The following is a 20,955-nucleotide window of genomic DNA, read 5'->3' on the forward strand; positions in this document are numbered from 1 at the left end:
TCGGTACTTGTGTTTCAAGGACTTGAAGCAGGGAATCTCCTAGAGTACCCAGGGCGGGGAAATCTGGGAGGAGGTAAAGAGGGGGAAGGGAAATGGGTTATTTCCCTTTGTGGTGAGACTCAGGGAATCTGAGTCTTGGGGGTTCCCCAGGGAAGGTTTTGGGGAGACCAGAGTGAGCCAGTCACTGGAATTCTGGCTGGTGGCAGCGATATCAGATCCAAGCTGGTAATTAAGTTTGGAGGTTTCATGCTAGCTTCTCATGTTCTGAACTCTAAGGTTCAGATCTGAGTAGGAGAGTTATGACAACACCCGCTCCTGCCCTGAGGGGCTTAAAACAGCCCTAGGAAAGAGCTGTGGCAGGAGAAAGCAACTACTGGGCTGATTGGGGGAAGCAGGCAGAGCTGCGGCCATGCCCCAAACAGGGCCCGACTGGCCACTATAAGAGGCTGCGAGCGAGGAGCCCAAAGAGTCTCTCTCTGCCTTTAGGGAGCGAACGAAGAAGAGAGTACCTAGATTGGAGCAGGGCTGGGGAAAGGCCAAGGGAGACGGGGAGCTCCGGCCTGGAAAGTCTCCAGGCTGCAGCCTAGTAGAAGGCCAAACTGAATACAGGGGTTGCAGGGGGCAGCCCATGGGTAGGCCGAGGCAGCAGGCCCCAAAACCCCCTTGCCAGTGATGAATAGCATACACTGCAGTCTGCCCCAGGGAACAGGGGCTAGTTGGTGACTGGCAGTAGCCTTACACTGAGACAAGGTGTGGGCAGTGGTGGGGGTTCCCTCTGGGTGGGAGACCCTGAGAGAAAGGGGTTACTGCCAGGGGGCAGCACCCCAGATAAGGGGGCACCAGGTCCAGGAGGGACACGGCGGCCCAGCAGCAGTGTAAGGCAGATCACTGGCCTGCAGAGGGCACTCTGAAAGCTGGATGAGCTAATTCCCGACAGAGACCAGCAGGAGGCGGTGCAGGGGGTGAATCCACACGCTTACACATACTCTTGGCCCTCATTGTACTGGCTCCCTTCTTCAGTCAATGTTAAATAAAAAACATTCCTGTCCATGATTTGCTCCAACCATTAGCCACATTGCAGCTTCACTTTATATTCATAACCAAAAATGTTACAGCCAGGCCCTCACACTGGTGTTGGAAATTCCATAAACAGGTCAGCTAACAGCATTTGTACACAGTTGGTTTGCACCAGTGTTTTCCTAACCGGGGGGGGGGGGGAGGGAGGAGAAAAAATATTTATTTGGATTTATACACATAGCCATTAAAAATGAGGGCCCACTCTTTGCTTTAGGTATACTTTGACAAATAGCTATACATCTATGAAACAGACCACTCCTGTAACCTTCCTCCATCTAACCCTTAATTAACATAGCCAAACCTACTAATAGTAACACAGCAGCAAAAAATACCTGGAAGATCACCCAACACAGCCTTCCAGTCGCCTCCCAGCTAGAGAAAACCAAATGCCTCACAGCACGCCCTGAAAGTCAGAGCAGGGAATTCAATGAGTTCCAAAGCTTAATAGCCCTCACACCAAATGCCCAGCCAGCAGTACCCTCTTCCATACCAGTGAGTCTCCAGCACAGACATCTCCATTGATCAAAACTGTGGCACTACAGAACAGGGAAGGAGGCAGTCTTTCAGGTATGTATGTTTCAGGGCATCATAGCTCTAATCCAATGCCTTCAGTTCTATCCAGTACTTAACAGATCGCCCGAAGCATTGATGACATGAGCTCCTGGTAACAAATGAGTTACTGAACTGCACATCAGCTTTACATCCCTGATTTATGTCCCAGATTAACCAAGCTGTGAATTGCTCCTTTTGTAGATTTAAAAACAATCAATTTCCCAATTTTTTCTGTTTTAGCTCTGTGTGGGGGTAGGAGTAAAATGGTGAGAACGGTTTTTAATTAAAGCCTGGAATTTGCATCTACAGGACTTGTAGCACAAATATGCCACGAGTAGCTTTTCTGACGATTGTTTGTCAACAGTGTAAACTCACACAACATTTAATGAAAACACAAAAGGTACCCTGAGAATCAAAACAGACCTTTTCCTGCCATTAACCTGAAAATAAAACTATCCTGTCCTTGTATTCAGCACTTTTATGCTTATCCTTAGTCAAAAGTTAAAAAAAAAAATTTAAAACACACTTTGGTAATAAATTATTTACTCATATCTGTACTCAGATTATCCTAATTGGGAAAACATAAAACAATAAAAATCCCCATACAAAAGAAACTTAACTTAATAAAAATATTAAGATGGGTGAATTTGAGTGCCTGGACTTAAATGAGGATACTAGCGCCATTTAAGTCCAGGCACTCGAGGTACCTATTGTGTTTTCATTAAATTAAATTGCTGTTTACTTTTTGTAACTACATCAGAAGCAAGAAGCCTAAAAAAAAATCAGTGGGGGCACTGGATGATCAGGGTACTAAAAGAGTGTCCAAGGAAGACAAGACCATCGCAGAGAAATTAAATGAATTCTTTGAATCAGTTTACTCTGCAGAGGATGTGAGAGAGAGTCCCAAACGTGAGTCTTTCTTTTTAGGTGACAAATCTGAGGAACTATCCCAGATTGAGATGTTAATAGAGAAGGTTTTGGAACAAAATGATAAACTAAACAGTAATAAGTCACCAGGACTACTTGATATTCACCCAAGCATTCTGAAGGAACTCAAACATTAAATTGCAGAATTGCTAACTGTGGCTTGTAACCTATGATTTAAATCAGCCTCTGTACCAGATAACTGGTGGATAGTTAACAAGACAATGATTTTTTTTTAAAAGGCTTCAGATGCGATCCTGACACTAACAAGCTGGTAAGGCTTAACTTCAGTACCAGGAAACTGGTTGTAATTATAGCAAAGAGCTGAATATTAGATAGATTAAGATCATATCACTGGGGAAAAGTCAATATGGCTTTTGTAAAGAAAAATCATGCCTCACAAATCTACTGGAATTTTTTGAGGTGGTCAACAAACATGTGGACAAGGGTGATCCAATGGATGTAGTATATTTGGACTTTCAGAAAGCCTTTGACATGGTTCCTCATCAATGGCTCTTAAGCAAAGCAGGCAGTCATGGGATAAGAGGGAAGATCCTCCCATGGATCAGTAACTGGTTTAAAGATAGGAAAAAATGGGTAGGAATAAATGGTCCCTTTTCCCAGTGGAGAAGGTAAATAGCGAGGTCACCCAAAGATCTGTACTGGGACCTCCGCTGTTCAACAGATTGATAAATGATCTGAAAAAAAGGGATACACATTGAGGTGGCAAAGTCTGCTGATGATACAAAATTACTCAAGATAATTATTCAAACCTGACTGCAAAGAGTTACAAAAGGATCTCACAAAACTGAGTGACTGAGCAACAAAATGGCAGATGAAATTAAACGTTGATAAATGCAAAATAGTGCGTACTAGAAAATTTAATCCCAACTACACACACAAAATGGTGGAGACTAAATTAGCTGTGATAAAGACAGAAAGAGATCTTCTAGTTGTTATGTATAGTTCTATGAAAACATCTTCTCGAAGTGCAGTGGCAGTCAAAAAAGCTAACGATGTTAGGAACCATTAGGAAAGAGATAATAAGACAGAAAATATCATAAGGCCACTATATAATACATAATACACCCACACCCTGAATACTGCATGCAGTTTTGGTCTCCCCTTCTAAAAATATATATATTAGAATTAGAAAAAGTACAGAGAAGGGCAACAAAAATGATTAGGGGTATGGAACAGCCTCCATTTGAGGAGAGATTAAAAAACTGGAACTATTCAGTTAAAAAGAATGGAACTGTTCAGCTCGGAAAAGAGATGACTGGGAGGGATCTGATATAAGTCTATAAAATCATGAATGATGTGGAGAAAGTGAATAAGAAAGTGTTATTTATCCTTTCACATAACACAAGCATGAAGGGTCACTCACCATTATTAGGCAGCAGGTTTAAAACAAATAAGAGGAAGTATTTTTTCACACAACGTACAGTCAACCTGTGGAACTCATTGCCAGGGATTGTTGTGAAGGCCAAAAATATAAATGAGTTTTAAAAAAAATGGATAAATTCATGGAGCATAGGTCCATCAAGGGCTATTAGATAAAATGGTCATGGATTCAATATCATGCTCTGATGTCCCTAAACCTCTGACTGCCAGAACATGGGACTGGATGACATGGGATGAATCAGGGGATGAAAGTACCCTGTTCTATTCATTCCCTCTGAAGCATCTGGCATTGGCCACTGATAGAAGACAGGATACTGGGCTACTGATCTGACTCAGTATGGCCATTCTTACGTTCTTACAATATGCTGTTTTATCTTTGCTTTATGCTCAGAAAACAGCCTGCCATTTCCTTGCTTGGGGTCAAATAGAACTCTAAAAACTACATTTTATGTGCTGTTTTATTTTTGACTGTTCTTCTAAAGTTTTATTTCCTTCCCTCTGTCATCTGGTAACAGATCAATAGCTCTAATATTAAGTCCCCTAATCTGTACATCTTACACAGAGAAACTCCAATTGACTTTTAGGTGAGCTTTGCCTGTACAAGGAGTTAAGGATTGGGTTCTATATAACAACTGCAAGAAAAAAGAACAGTCTTCATCTACGCTTCTTCCTTCTTTCTGTCCTTTATAGATAAAGTGATTGTGCAGCATTTTCTAAAATGCACTTAGATGTCTTTTGGGTCTCCTTTATGTTCTACTTTCTGCCTTTCACGCACTTTCTGCTCAGTCTCTCTAACACACACAAAACCATACATGAGAAAGATGCATTGATTTAACTGAAGGTGTGAACTTAGGCTATACGTACACTAGCACTTTTGTTGGAAAAAAACATATGTTGCTCAGGGCTGTGAAAAAAAAAAACCATACCCCTGACCGACATAAGTTACACTGACAGAAGTGCCAGTGTGGACAATGCTATGTTGGCGGGAGATGCTCTCCTGCTGACATAGCTACTGCTGCTTGTTGGGGTGGTTTAATTATGTTGACGGGAGAGCTCTCACTGTCGGCACAGAGTGGCTGCATGGGAGATCTTTCAGCAGCATAGCTGCATCGGTACAGCTGTGCTGCTGTAAGGTAGCTAGTGTAGACACAGCCTTAAAACAGTTTAGTTAAACTGGTGTAAAATCCTACTGCAAAATACTTTACAGTTTATGAATAGCTAATATCAGTTTAGCTTAATTTGTTCCTAACCAACTTAAGCTAAATAGATATTTCACACACAAAACTGCATTAAAAATATTAAGTTGCAAAGTCAAAAAATTCAAAAGTTAGGAAATGCCAGAATTAACATTGATGTACAACCTTACTTAGGCCCTCTTGTGTGTATGCATTGATACAGGCTTTAATTATATATCATATCACACTAGTTTTTCCACAGGACCACTGCTTCCTTCATTGCACAGAAGGGACAGTACTCACTTAATGAGCACCTTTTCTATATTTTGTTTACCCTCGTTGTTCAACGTGTGGCCCCAGGCCTTATTTACTGCACGCTATTCAAACCCTTCTCTGAAGACAGAATTATTAATTTCCTCATGGCCATTTCTATGGTGCTCATTACTACAGTATTAGAGAGCTTCACAAATATTAATTCATTTATCTTCACAACACTCTGGTGAGATGAGGGGGTATTATCTCCACTTTACACATGGGGAACTGAGACAGAGACAAATTAAGGTCCAAAGGGTCCACTAATTTTGAGTGTCAAGTTGAGCTGTCTAGGACCGGATTTTAGAATACTTAGGTTTTTTTTTTAAGTACTTTATATATTCAAAGTACAGCTCCCATTGATTTCAGTTGCAGCTGTGAGCATGCAGCACTTCCTCAAATCAGACCCCAAGATCTCAAATCATGCACCCAGAAAATAAGGAATACACAATTAGTGACCACTTGTGAAAAGTCTGATGTAAGTGACTTTACTAGCATCACACAGGAACTCTGTGGCAGAAGCAGGTATTGAATCCAATTCTTCAGGGTAGCATTCAACTGCCTAAACCATGAGGCCATCTTTTCTCTTCCTGCCATCCCCTGCCTCATTCATTACACACCTTCCAATTTCTGCAACAAATGATAACAGACACAGATAACAGCTTCTTAGTGAAATACAACTTCCTAACGTTTGATTACTTGCCGTTGCAACTTTAATGTTCTTTTAACATAGATTGTATGCAATTTCCTAAGTCTTTAAAAAAAAGCAAACTGAAAAAAACAGAAATTCATAACGACACCCAGATGGCTCATCAGCACAGCTGGAACCTTCAGATCACCGCAAGGCCTCTATCACTTGAGGTAATGGAGTAACTGATAGCAGTAGTAGGTCATCATCCTCCATGTGGACAAGCATTACAGGGGAAGGGGAGACAGACTCTGCCAGTGAACTTCAGCTACTTGCAGGAAGTAGAGGAATGATAGGACTCAGGAATCTTGGGTTTCATTCCAGGCTCTGGAGGGAAACATGCTACAGCGATCACAGCCTCTTCTGTCTACTACCTGCAAGATGGACCCCTTCATCCCAGTCCCAATGGTCTCTTCCTCATCCCTGAATCCTCAAATCAGTCCCAGTCTATCTGCATACTCAGTCCCAATCTCCACGCCTTAGTCTTCTCATTCCAGTCCCAATCTCTTTGCCCAGCCAGTCCCACTTCATCCCCCATACACCAGCTCCTCGTCAGATCTGTCTTCCATCCTCCCTCAACTGGTTCTCAGGCTCCTTTTGCAGTCATTCCCAGTCCCTCCCTCTGACCCCACCTCCTCATCCAATCTCATTGTCTCCCTGTCCCAGTCTCCTTGTCCAACATGTCCCAATCTCCTCCTCTCCGCCAGTTTCTCTCTTCCCCTACCCCTATCTTCAATATCAGTCTCATCTGGCTCCTTGCTCCAATCTATTCCTTTCCCTTCCGTTTGGTCTACATTTTGTCCCCTCTGCATTCTTGTCGGGCAGCTTCCTCCTTCATGCTGCCTGGGCACCAGCAGAGATGTCACAGAAAGCACAGGAGAGCCAGGCTTCCTAACGTGGCCTGGACCTACTATTATAGGGCAAATCTGGCCCTGACCCAGCAGCCCTGGGCCAGAGAACACACAGTTGCTCTGTGAGGATAAAAAAGCATTGCCCAGTCAAACATAAGAGCTGCGAGGGGATGAGCATGCTCATTGAGCACAGACTCTTCAGTGATTTTTAGCTGCTAAACTAAGAAATCTCTACTGAACATGTGCAAACTGAGATGTTTTTCAAAGGAAGTCCCTGCTCCAAATCCCAGAGGTGCTAGATCTTCTCAAAGGTGGCCAGAATTCTTTTAAATAGCAAAACAGTGTATTTTTCCCTAGCCTCATTCTTGGAAATGACTGAACCATACAGACTTTCAACTTTCCAAAAATATTCAGCTTGAGACAGACTCCCAGCATGGAACATTTCAGCCAGAATGGTTAAAGTTTGGCACAGTTATAACCAACTGAATACAAGGTCTTATGATAGGAAGTGACAAGTAACCTTAATGAAAGCGCCGTGCTACCAGCCCCACTTCTAATAAGCGTGGCTTATACTGATGTAAGTATCCACCGAGCCTTTTGCACCAGTTTAACTTAATCAATTTTCCATCACACATTTAAGTTCTTTGGGGCATGGACTTTTTGTTCTGTGTTTTTCAGAACCTAGCATACTGGGTTTTTGATCTATAACTGGGGCTCCTAGGTACTACCACAATGCAAATAACAACTAAATTGTTAAACCACAGCAACTTTGTGCATAGAAAAGCCCCGAGATTCTTTAGCAAAAATCCTTCTGCTCTCCTGGGTGGCTGTGACTATGGGACATGAGAATGGAAAAATTTGCATCTGTAACCTGGAAGCATTAAAGAGTTCCAAAGTGTTCAATTTCCACTGGAAGTGCTTTCTTTTCCTGGTGAACGCATAGCACAGAGGAACACGTTGGGTTATGAGAGAGTTATCTATTAAAAGAACCACCAAGCAAAGTCCACCTCCTCTGATACAAATGCTCTGAGATGAGGGCACACTTACTTCCATAGCCCAACATACATCCCAACATCGTATATTTTGACTCCATGGACATTCACATTCAATCTCTCTCAGGATAGCGCAAAAAGGGGCCAAGGATAAAAGGCTTAGGCCTGAGTTCAAGTATGTAGTTGGACATCCCTGGACACTGGAACAATAGTCCAGGATCAGTTTACGCCTAGCCCTTGCACGGGGGTGCCAGGGGATGGAAAGAGCCTTTCCCTTCCCCTCTCATGTTACGCAGACCAAACACCAACCAGTGTGTTGCAAGGGGGAAATTGGATTCAATTGCTTCTTTGGTGTGTCCCTGGAGGCACATATCCCACAGGGAACAGGGAGGGGCCATGTCCACACAGGCACTCTGGGATCAGGCTGCAAGATCCTAAAGGGTCATACAGCCTCCAAAATCCCTGCACACTAGAAGCTTTTTGGAGGGACTGTGCCTCCCTGAAACACAAGCTCCAATCCTACCCATGGTGTGGGGTAGTATTGGCTTTGATGGTGCAGGGTCAGCTCTTTGGAGCTGTAGAATGCTGTCTATCAAATCCCCACTTACTGTAGACGTAACGTTTATTCACAAACATGCAAAGTGCAGACCCTGTGGAGGTCCAGTGTTTTCAGATGAATTACCACACACAAAAAGAACACAAAGCTTCGAAGTTTATGTTTCTACCTGAAGAGCCCTTTGCGGGGACAGACAGGAAATGGTCTCCAGTTTCCTTGCCATGTCTGTGTTCCTCTGTACATGAGCTGCAGAGCCACTTATTGCAGTTAGTACACAGACTGTGAGCAGGTCTCTTCTCTTTACACGCGGAACAGCTCTGAAAAAAAAAAGGTGCAATTACATACAAGTATAATTAAATGTAGAACTCTTCCAACGAGCTTGTAGAAACTACTACATTTAAGACACTGATTCAAAACCTTGGAGGTTTAGTTATTCCAATAACTGTGAGAACTGGCCCTGATTCTTTTCTCTCTTACACCAGTGTAATTCAATTGACATCAATGGCATTACTCCTGGTTTATACTGGTGCAAGAGAGAAGACAAGATCATCTCTGGAAGTGTTTAAATCAAAGCTGGATGTCTTCCTAATATTCTCTTGTTGAAGAAGTTAAACATTTGATACCAGAATTACTGGCCAAAATTCTATGGCCTGTGCGAAGCCAGAGGTCAGACTAGATGATCATAATAGTTCTGGCCTTCTGGTCCTAAAAATCTATGAATTGATGAATTAAGAATTGTCTGATTTCAGTGCATGGAGTGAGTGGGGATAGTTATGTCTCAAAAAAAAAAAAAAAAAGGAACTTGCAGAGGATAAGAGGTCACTTGTATATCCTTGATATTAGTACCATAACAGATGAGGATGTACAAACACAAGAAAACAAATCAGTGCACAGGAATTATGAGTCCCTTCATGAACATGATAGAATATTGCCTAGTCTGTAAAGAAAATGTTAACCAAACGTAACCAAGCATCACGGATCCATAGGATTGGTACTACAGCCCTCCTCTTTGGAGCAGTCTCTTGGGGGAACCCTTTCAGTGTTCCAGACCCCTTCAAGGTCTCACTCTTCCTCTAGGATAAGACAGGACGGCTTCACCACTTCCTTAGGCTGGATCTCTGGGCCTTCAGCACTCTTGCTTCACACTGCAAGTCCAATTGAGACAGATTCCTGATGGAGAACTGTACACTCTGCAGAGATTAATATACCTCACCCAGCCTTTGCAGTGATACTCACACAGCATTGTCAAAACAGTAGGGTTTATTAATTAGTCAACAGCAGGGCCACCCAGAAGGGGAGGCAAGTGAGGCAATTTGCCCTAAGTCCCAGGCCACGCAGGGGCCCCAGGAGCCCTGGCCTGGTGACAGTCCGGGCCTTCCATGGCATTTTGGCGGCGGGGGAGGCCTTCAGTGCTGCCAAAGATGGAGAGTGACTGAAGGGCCCCCCACCACTGAAATGCTGCCTAAGACCCAGACCGCCGCCGGGTGAGTACAAGTGCCGCAGCTCCCCTGCTTTGCCCAGGCCCCTGAATCCTCTGGGAGGCTCTGGTCAACAGGAACACAGCATAGGAAGTCATTAGGTTAGCACAGAGAACTGAAAGTTAAAGAATGGTCCATTCTGATTAGCTCAGAGCCTAGTCAAGCTGTAGTAAACCCCTTGCCTCAAGCTCTGTCTGTCTGACCTCCTTAGTCAGAATCTGGGCGAGAGCCCTGACTCCTCCAGCAGCCAACTCTTATCCCCTACCCCATACATCTCCAGTCTTTTGATGTTTACATAGACCATGCATAGTTTTTTTTTAATCTTCAGAGGACTTTTACACTTATTAGTTAATTCTCACAGTACCCCTCTGAAGTAATAATATTTACCTACCTCCATTTCACAAGATGAACAGTATACATTTCCTCCTTTATCATACATGTACAAGAAAAAGGCTGAAGCAGAGAGGGTGACTTGCCCAAGGCCACAGAGGAAGTTAGGCTAGATCCAGGATTAACTCAGGAGTTCCTGGCTTCTGCTCAGGTATTCAGACTACACCTCTCTTTTAAGTGTGGCTTTCAAGACCATCCATCCAAGGAGCTCAGAAGCTAAAACAGCTGTGCAACTCAAGCACACAATACATACATTGCAAAGCAATTACTCTGATAAACTGCTAAAAGGCCAACTGAAAAAATGAGGCTGTAATTTCAACTCACCAATCAGGGTAGCTCGGCAAGGTGTGGTTTATCAACAACTAGTATACACTTGTACACTAAAGTCTTCCACAATTATCATCATTCATTTGTATTGCAGTAGCACCGAGAGGCCCCAGTTGACAACAGGGCCCCACAACACACACACACACACACTAAGAGACAGACCCTGACTCAAAGAATTTACAATCTAGACAGACAAAGGTTAGGAGACAGGAAGGATCACTGTCTGCATTTTATAGATGGAGTACATAGAGAAAGTGTCTTCCCCAAGCTTACCCAGAAAGGTAACGTTACAATATAGGTTATCTGTCTGTCTACCGATTTATAATAAATCCATCACTATAGTAACCAGGACATGGGCAAGATCTTGGAGTATCACTTTGGTGATCTTTACACCATTAATTGCTCCCCTAAAATGTGACAATCATGTTGGCTACCACTTGAATGCAACGGTAAACCTCTACTAAGGTCAGAATGGTTCCAAGATTCAGGGCTTGATCCTACATTTCTTTTGCACCCCAAATTCTCATTCCCTTTAGCAACATTACCAAGTCCAATTTGATCAAGCCAGTTAACAGATTTGGGCATAATTTTCAGATTTATCTGCCTCAAGTTAGGAACCTAAATTCATATGTAGGCACCTAATTATGAAACTTGAATTTCAGAGGTGATACGAATTCACAGCTCCCCATTTTTATGGAACTAGATGTCAACTTTAGACACCAAAGTCTGAAAATACGGGCCTTTATGTCTTTCTAACAGCCTCATAATTTGAGGGCCTTATGTTGCTTCCGCTGATGTCACTGGCTAAACTCCCACTGATTTCAATGACAGTGGGATTGGGCCCTGGTTTTCTCCTATTTTTCCTTTTATAAAGGCTTCACAGTTATAAGATGAGACTATTTATAAAAAAGGAACAATCTTAAAATGATGCTGGGAAGGTTCTTCATTCCCCTATAGGATTCCTGTACTCCTGTGGGAATTGTTTTCTTTTTGAATCGCTCTTCGAGCCTAGGGGACTGAAGAAAAGAAAAATCTTCTTACTGGAAATCTAAGAAATATCCCAGTGCCTTTGAAGAGACTAAAAGATTTATTCATTTCATTTCCTTCGTACACTGGCTCTCTCTAGAAGGCAGATGAATTGAGTTATGATAATTAAGAAAACTTACTGTAATAAGACCTTTCTAACACTGCAGCAGCATTGTGTAAATTTTGCTCTTACTATCTTTGAAGAGTATGTGTGAAAGTGATCCTTTTGGTTTACATAATGATACATTTCATATATATAGCACCCTTCATCTGAAGGTCTCAGAGCACTTTACAAACATTAGTCATTGAATTCACAAAACACCCTCTATGAGTTAGGTATGTATTTCTAGAGATGGGGAAAATGAGGCACAGGAAAGTTCAGTGACTCAGAGCAATTCAGAGCCCTTGGTAATCAACAGAAGGCTGAACAGAGCTAAAACACAGGAGGCAAAGATGGTGTTTGCCTTTATGCTTTTCTCCCACTGGATCCTGGGGCCAGTCTCCAGAACAACTTATAGAAGCCTTGAGGTTGCTTGAAGTTGTTCTGGCTGATACCCACAAAAGACCATTCCATTGGCAGTGCTGGGGTACAGCAGTGCTCTGGTTGTACCCTTGATATGTCCCCTAAGTTGGTAAAACCAGCTAAAGGAATCTCCAGTGTCAGAAGAATCTTTAACTGGATATTTAAGCTGGTTTTATATCTCCTTAGAACTGACTGAGAGGCACAGAGCAGACAGAATGGGGCCATGATCTGGCCCAGAGATTTGAACCCAAGAATTCTAGCTCTCAGTCACTAGCTCTAACCATTGGGCAACACTTCGGATTTCAGTAGAAAACGGATAAAATAAAATAGTCAATAGTTTGTAAAGTAGTTTTGATTCATTTAGTGCTATTTTAACTCCTCATTCCAGTGCAATATAATAATTTTCCAATGTCTTGCTTCCTCATTCAGGAAGGGTAGTATAGTGAGTTAGAGTAGAAATGAACAATTCCTCTGGCGCTGCACAAACCCTTAAATACAGTAAAACAGTACAATTAAAATAGTATAGGAGAAGACTATACATAACTAAAATACTACATTGCAAATCAACTATTTAAAATGGCACATGAGAAGCATCTTTGTCTCTGGGCATATTGTTTACGTAAGGCCATAGGGAATGGCAAAATGTCTCCAACTTCTCAGTTACATCCATTCCATCCTGTTGAAAGACTGAAAGTTCTGGGAGACTTCCCTCAGGACGGAGAAGAACTTTATTTATAATTATTATTATTAGACTTATATCCTCATCATTTAACAGAAGTAATCAATTTGAGACAACCATACAACCAGTAGCCTTTGTCACTGCTTACCTGGCCCTGACAAAGGAACAGAGGATACTGAGAAACACATAGGTAAAGGGATCCAGCATCTTGCTGGATGCATCAGACGCCTTTATTACCTGAGACTTCCTTTTATAATGAATGAAGCATAATTCAAGAGTGAAACCCTAGTTTGTCACTGAGAAACCTAACTTTGGTGGTAAGCGAGAGTTGGGTTTATTTGAAAGACAATTCTACCCACTAGAAACTTGTGTTCTGTGCTACTCAGTTTGATGTTGCAACAGGTCACAATTTTCTGTGCTCCACTGTGGCTAGTGCTGTGGTGACTGACAGAAGTGTTTTCATGCAAAACAACTGTTAAGGGAAATAGTTCCCTCCGTTAGCCAAACCCAGGGACTTAGCAGCAGGGATCTGTATTGCCACACAGTCATGCCCAGAGCCCAATCCTGAAGTCACTGTCAAAGCTCCCATTGACTTTAATGCCTTGCTCTTCACACAGGATGAGAAAAGTGCTTTATAGGCAGTATGTTCAGTCCACGGGGATGACTGAAGAGCTGTGGTAAAATTACAATGCTATATAAAGCTACTCAAACGACATAAACTTTGGGTCTTGTTATTGGTGTTCAAAAGACTCATGCTGCAGCCTATTGAGCAGCCTCCACTTACCCTTGCCATAGTTGGATTTGCTGTGGGAAAGTCCTTGAGAAAGAAATTTTCAACTACATCCCCGGCGAAGCACGTCTGTTTGCACACAGGGCATGAGAGGATACCTGAGCAAAGAAACAGAACAGCTGTATGAATCAGGAAATGAAATAAACCACACTGAAGTACTGACAGTTCTTTGATATCACACCAAAAGGCTTAGTTCCAGGAAACTTAACTCTTCATCAACTAACGAATTACATTTGCCTAGTTTTGGGACAGTACAAAACACTACAGAGACTCTGTGGTTCCATGTTTTATGCTGCACTTATCACTGTGGTATCTGAGTGCGTTCAAATCCATACAAGCTCTTGAAGCTCTGATAAAACTGTTAATCCACCAGTATTTTCTTACATCACCTATTGTTCTTTTGGGACAACCTTTCATTCTCTTCCCCACTAGTGAGGCCTCAGCTGAAGTAATGTGTTCAATTCTGGGCACCACACTTTAGGAATGGTGGATAAATTAGTGGGAGCCAAAAGCAGGGCAACAAAAATTATAAAAGTTTTAGAAAATCTGACTTACGAGGAAAGGTTAAAAAAAACTGGTCATGTTTAGGTGTAAGAAAAGAAGGACCGATGGGGGACCTGACAACAGCCTTTAAATATCTTAAAGGCTGTTATAAAGAGGATGGTGATCAACTGTTCTCCAAGGCCACTGAAAATAGAATGAGGGAGATTTAGGTTAAATATTAGGAAAAAATTTCTAACTATAAGATTAAATTCAGGAATAAGCTTTTGAGGAAGGTGGTGAAATCTCTATCATTGGATGTTTTTAAGTACACACTGGACAAACACCTGACAGGGATGGTCTAGATACACTTGGTCCTGCCTCAACGCAGAGGGCTGGGCTTGATGACCTCTCAAGATCCCTTCCAGCTTGACAGTTTTATGATTCTACAAAGAAGACTTTTGGAGTCTTAATATTCAAGGGAGTAGTCACTGTGAAATCACCAGGTAGAACAACTCATGTGAATTAGGGGCTGTAGGACAGGGCCCTTTCTTGCCATGAAATTCAGATGGCTACTCTCTCATCTTTTCCAGGGGAGAATGAACGCTGATATTTTCTATACAAAACAACATCAGAATTCTGTGTTATGAATTCTCATACTATTGACACATCAATGAGAACTAAATCATATTTTTCTGAACTATTAGCCTAAATAGACCAGGAATGTTAATGTGATCTTTTTAATTCCACATATTCGTTTGAAAAGGACAAAGGATGAGATTTTCAGAAGCACCTAAGAAAAACAGGAACACAAATTCCATTGAAAGTCAATGGGACTTGTGCTTCTTATTCTCTTAGACAACTTTGAAAATCTCACCCAATGTTCTTTAGCCAACATTAAAACCAGAACCATTGGAAGTTAAACAAATATAACAAGAGGTTCTGCAGGCTAAGAGCTACATGTGTTAGGTTGCCCCCTTTGAGATGCCACCTGATGTGCTGAGATACCACCTGTTCTGCCAGCCTGGGCCCCCTTTTTACCTGTCTTGCTGAGACAGGCTTTTAAGCCTCCTCTAGCACATACACAAGCAGGGCCACACTCAACTACAGAACAACACAGACACGGAGAACAGCTCTAGGAAGACTCAGCTTTAAGGGACTTGCCCCAGCACTCAGGTGTCCACCTCCCTTGCAGACCCAAAGGTATATTATGAAATCCACCTCCTCCCTCAATGTGGAGGAAGGTATGGACAGCCTCTTACTCCTCCCCCACAATTATGAATTGCACAAACTGGGTTATATTATAAACAAGAAATAAGTTTATTAACTACAAAAGGTGAATTTTAAGTGAATATAAGAGATAACAGACAGAACAAAGCTGATTACTGAGCAAATAAAACAAAATATGCAAGCTAAACTCAATATACTCAAGAAACAGGTTACAAAATGTAATTTCTTACCCTAAATGTTATTTTAGGCAGGTTGCAAAGTTTCTGTATCTTAGAGTTCCAGTTATATTTCTTTTCAGCCTAGACCCTCATCTCAGCCTGGACTCCCCACTTGCCTTCCCTTCAGGTGTCTTTAGCAGTCTTTCTTCCTGGGCAGACGGGCCCTGGAGAGGAATCCCATTTTCCTTCCTCCCCACTCTTAAATAAGGTTTACGTAAGGCGTGAATCCTTTGTTTCCCAAACTTGACCATCCTCCCCTTTTAGTGAAAAGTTACCAGAAGTCCCAGGTAATGCTTAATATCAGGTGACAGGACCACCTGACCTAGTAGTGTCACAATTATGTCCCAGGACGCCTCCCAGGAGGGAGAGAGATTAGTATCTTCACAATCTTGTTGTTTCCTCTTGATGGCTCATCAAATCTGATGGCCTGGTGGGTGTCTTCCCAATACACACCCAGTTGTAATTGTTACATATTCCTAATTTTATATACAGAAATGATACATACATAAAAATTGGATAATCACATTCAGTAAATCATAACCTTTCCAATGGTATCTTACTTGAACCATCTCGCATAAAGTATATCTCAGTTATGTCATATCCATATCATAAGTATATTGCCATAAAGAATATGGAGTGTAATGTCACACTATAGAAGCACAGATTAGATAGTACATTAAGTTCTCACTTCACTTCCATTTGGCATTTATTTACCATTGAGATGCTCAAAAAGAGTCTTCAAATCTCTGGGGGAAACTTGTTTCCAGTAATGAACAAGGGCTTGATCCAAAGCTCAGTGAAATCAATGGGAGCCTTTCCACTGACTTCACTGGATTTTTGATGATTAACTACTTTACAAACAGTTTGATAAATATTCCTAATTTGGTCACTATCCATCACCTTCCTTCCCCTGACACACTATCATTTTAGATAGCATATATGTAACACTCTGAACAGAGAGTACTCTCCTCACTCAAAAATTAGGCCTTGTCAAGGTATCTCAGGTTGATCATCCAAAAAGTTAGGCACGCAAAATGACCACTGACTTCTGAAAATCTTGGCCTTGCTGCTCCAAAGCAAAACATACTACACAGGTATAGGATGCATTGGTGACATCAGACTGCTTTCTCTTACACTGCAATTTAGAGTGGTTATTAACATCGTAAAGACCCAATTCTACACTACTGATGTCAATGGGAGTTTTGCTGAGAAAGGGGGAAGTACAGTGATGTAAGAGGACTAGGCAGCCCATGTAAGGCCCACCTTCATTGTTCATACCTCCATCCCCTTAAGCATGATGTCACTACAAAACACAATCTATTTTATCCACTTATCCCTTTTGACTGTGAGCTCTTCAGGACAGGGACTCTATTATTTGTTCAACACATCTTACCTAGCGTACAGCACCATATGCAGCTTCTGCACTATGGAAAATAATAAAAGTAGTTTCAGAATGACTGTGTGCATAATGAACGATTGCTCAAGATAGAAACACGCATAATATACAAACAGGTATAATATACACTGCCTTGCAATAGTTTTACATAGCAACCACTAATCAAGGTCAAGCCAAAGGAGGAAATAAGCTGCCCGCAGAAACAAAAGCAGGTTTCAAGTTTCCGAGAGATCTTTTCACTATGACAGAGCACTTAACACAACAAATACCGGAAGAGAGAAAGAAATTGCTCTACTCTGCTACCAGTGATCTCTTATTAAGTCTCAGTGTCTAAGGAATGATCATTCAGTTCCTCTCCTGACTAGCATACCAATGGGAATTTTAGTAATTACAAATGTTGGGAACCAACGTTGCCATTCAAGTAGCTGTCCTAAGCTCTGAAAATGCACCACATCACTAATAATCCTAGCCAGTCCACTCATGGGCCTCTTGGAATAGGACACACATTCTTGACATACTGTATAGTGTTTTTTTTCAAAGGGCAAACATCCACTTTTTACTAAGATGAAACCACCAAAATCATATATATGTGTAAATTATAATGGAATTGAACCTAATTCCTCAAAGATGAGGGTGGTGCATTAACCCAACAAATCTTTTTTAATCTTAGTCCTTAACTTTCAAGTGAGCATAGAATTTTGGCACTAGGCATCATCACTTTCAAGCAATCAGTTTATGATAACTGAGGGCAATGTTTTCCAGGGCTAAATGAGGTAAGTGTATTTAAGTTTTCGTTTTTAGTAATGTTTTTAGACTGGTGATCAGTTATGACGTCAAACCAGAATGATGTTATTATACATGCTGTCCTCCTTAACTGAAAATATTATCCTAGAAAGAAAATATCTTGCAGAATAATGTAACATTAAGTTGTCCAGTACTCTTGAAATTAACTAGATTTGTGTCAGCAATTTTCTAAGGTTTGACTGTTTTCCAGTTGCTTAGTGTTAATTGTCCTTGGGATCCCAATACTGCAACATTTTGCCAGATGAACATGCCTAATCACAGGCCTGATATTACAAGGTGCTGAGCATACAAAATTCCCAGGATTGGGTTTGTGTTATTTTCGTAACAGCATTTTGCAGTTTAAGTAATTTGGCAGAGATTGCACAGATGCATCAAATTCCAATATCAATGTGTGTAAATGTGCGTTAGTGGATCATTCAGTGAGGTCTGTGATTAAGTTCATTTTCATTTATAAAACTTTTAAAAAACTTAAAATTTCATGCATTCTTGTCAGAAGAACAGAACTTGCCAAGAATTGTTCTCACTATATAAAAATTATATGACTTCTTTACAGGCTCTGCTCTTGAAATAAAAGTAAAACATATAAAAAGTGTATAGTGTAATATTTTCTTAGCTCCCATTGAGGGCAAGATTGTGCCTTTGTCCTGGGTGTTTGCATGGAGGAGGAGGAGGAGGAAGACCTTCCCACTACCTGTGTGATTGCATAAGGCCTATTCCAGTTATAGATGGAGAGGTGTGGGATACAGGCCTGTGTACATAGGTTGTGCTGGTTACAAACCATCCCAGTAGCGAGGGGCTTGCATGCAGCTGGCACCACTGTGACTGCTTTTGGGTGTCACTAGGGGCTTGAAGCCTGATGGAAGACTGACAGCGGCCATAAACCCAGAAGAAATGGGAATTGGAGGGTTTCATGCCTAGGGGAATTCTGTGGTGGCAACATTATATGTAGAATGTTTGTGAGAGTATGTATTCTACGTGAACTTTTATTTGCCTCAACAAATGCTGCAGCAAATATGAGTGCTGCACATTACTCTGTAAACATCTACACCCATTAATCATTTACTATTCCTCTTTACATATGACATCTCATCACAGATCAATATTTTTACACAGATGACTCTTCCAGCAGCAAAACTTACCAGACTGCCTAATGACTGGCATTCTCCGTATACAATGTTGAAGAAGGACCAATGACTATCGGAAATAAAGGGTACCCTCTTTTGATGTTTGTGGGAACATCTGTATGAAAATCTCCCATTTATATCATGGGAAGAATGGACCCAAAAGTCAGTTACTAATCATTCTTTCCACAGAACTATTACAAGCACAATCTTCTTCACGTGGCCTGGGGCCGGGTTTTGTCTAAAAATTAAATACTCACTTAAAAAAAATTGTAATTTAAAAGACAAAATATCATTATATTTCCATGCATATTTAAAACATAACATTTCACAACATCCTAGTTCCATAGCACTGTCCTTGTTTTGCTATTTTGGCTATTAGTTACATTATCTTATTTCATGTTCTATCTATTTATCTATGACAATTGTAGCTAATTGCCTTAGCACCAAGGCAGTATGTCAAAATGATATTGTCCTATCTGTGACCACGAAATCTTTCCCTGCTTACCAGAAATAACATTTCTCTGTGAGCCTTTTACGTGAACCATTAACAACTCTGCTCTCTAGAGATATGTGCAAATATAACAGGTGCACAGGCATACCTAACGCAATCTATGCTATGGGTACAATGCCATTACCACAGCCCTCACAGGCCATTATCATTGGTGCAGGCGGGGAATACCTGTGAATTGCAGTGTGGGCGGCTCCTAGGCTCAGAGTTAGCTTTCAAGATGCCCATGTGAGGTCTTTATTTGGCATCTGCCACTTTTTTTTTTTTTTTTTTTTTTAGCAACAGCAACATGAGTGAAGAAGCAAATAAACATTTATTAAGCAATTTGGAACAAAAGTGTACTTTGCAGGTATTTTTTTAAAAGACACATGGGTCCTGCTCTGATACTATTCTAGTCAATGGGAATCTTTCTATGAATTGAATCTGGCCCTTGGAGACTTTGGACCAGTTTCTCACACATACACATAATACTGCAGCCCAATCAGTGTAAAAACTATAAATGCCAAACCAGTGGTTCTCAGCCCCAGCCAAAGCAGCACACAGGCACAGCCCATGTGACATCCTCAGGGCCATACAGGTAGTATATATATTGTGTGGATGTGGCCCACATAAGACAGAGAGCTGCATATATGGCCCACAATGGTATGTAAGTTGAGAGTCACTGTTCTAGACTGTATTCATGCCTTAAACAGTTGGCAAGACAGTGGCTTAGGGCTACAGAATGCTTCTCACAGTGACTCAGAAGAAAGTCAGTCAGCAGAGCAGCTTCTAGAAACGGGAAAATGCACGGAGTTTAATGACAGCTGCTCCCAAAGTCATTATTCCACTTGGATGTTATGGTGGTGCATACCCTGGACTATACATGAGACACTGGAATTTTTATTGGCTGGCTAGCAAAAGCAGTGCTTAAAGTATTTCCATGTCAAGGGCCATTTTATGCAGATCTGTCACATACTGTAAAGTGGGTTAACACTGCAATCATGCATTTTTGCTACATTATAGTATTATGCAGTTAGCACAAATATTTTATAAAAGAAATTATATCTATTCACTTTCACTTCATAGGGTGCTTATGACCTCAGGCAGGTTAACATGAATTTTAATTTGTGCTTATCTGCCAGAGACCAGGGAAATGCAAAATATAAATAGTATTTAATTCTGACTCCTATAAAAGAGTAATGTTTAAAATAAATATTTCAGCATCTTTCCACTCTTAAAAATAACACAGTCCTCATGACTGTTCAGGAGCCTCATTTATTTTGAGAAATGCAGTCGCATTAGTAAATTTGGAACAATCAGATTGTCTGATGCAGAGAAAGTTTCTTCTAGTTTAAATCACTGGATATCTAAAATTGAAGCACTAGGCACCATAGTACCCAGATTTTATACCCTATCCATGACAGTGAAGTCAGTGCAGTTGCATGGAATATGAATCAGCACAGAACATGGCC

At 41.3% G+C, this 20,955-nt stretch overlaps 1 protein-coding gene across 3 annotated transcripts in view; it reads right to left on the reverse strand.

Annotated features, from left to right (window-relative positions):
* The window catches only part of TRIM66 (tripartite motif containing 66), an 84,191-nt gene that overhangs the window by 49,734 nt on the left and 13,502 nt on the right, over positions 1-20,955 (reverse strand). For 2 of the 3 annotated variants that reach the window (XM_050954504.1, XM_050954503.1), the window contains 2 exons: positions 13,739-13,842; positions 8,701-8,848 (listed from right to left, as the gene is read on the reverse strand). In XM_050954504.1, coding sequence (XP_050810461.1) covers positions 8,701-8,848; positions 13,739-13,842 — 252 coding nt within the window. Of the gene's footprint in view, positions 1-8,700; positions 8,849-13,738; positions 13,843-20,955 lie in introns of those variants that run through there. The other variant, XM_050954505.1, reaches the window with a different exon arrangement.

The sequence above is a fragment of the Gopherus flavomarginatus genome, chromosome 5 (assembly GCF_025201925.1).
Source record: "Gopherus flavomarginatus isolate rGopFla2 chromosome 5, rGopFla2.mat.asm, whole genome shotgun sequence".
NCBI lineage: Eukaryota > Metazoa > Chordata > Testudines > Testudinidae > Gopherus > Gopherus flavomarginatus.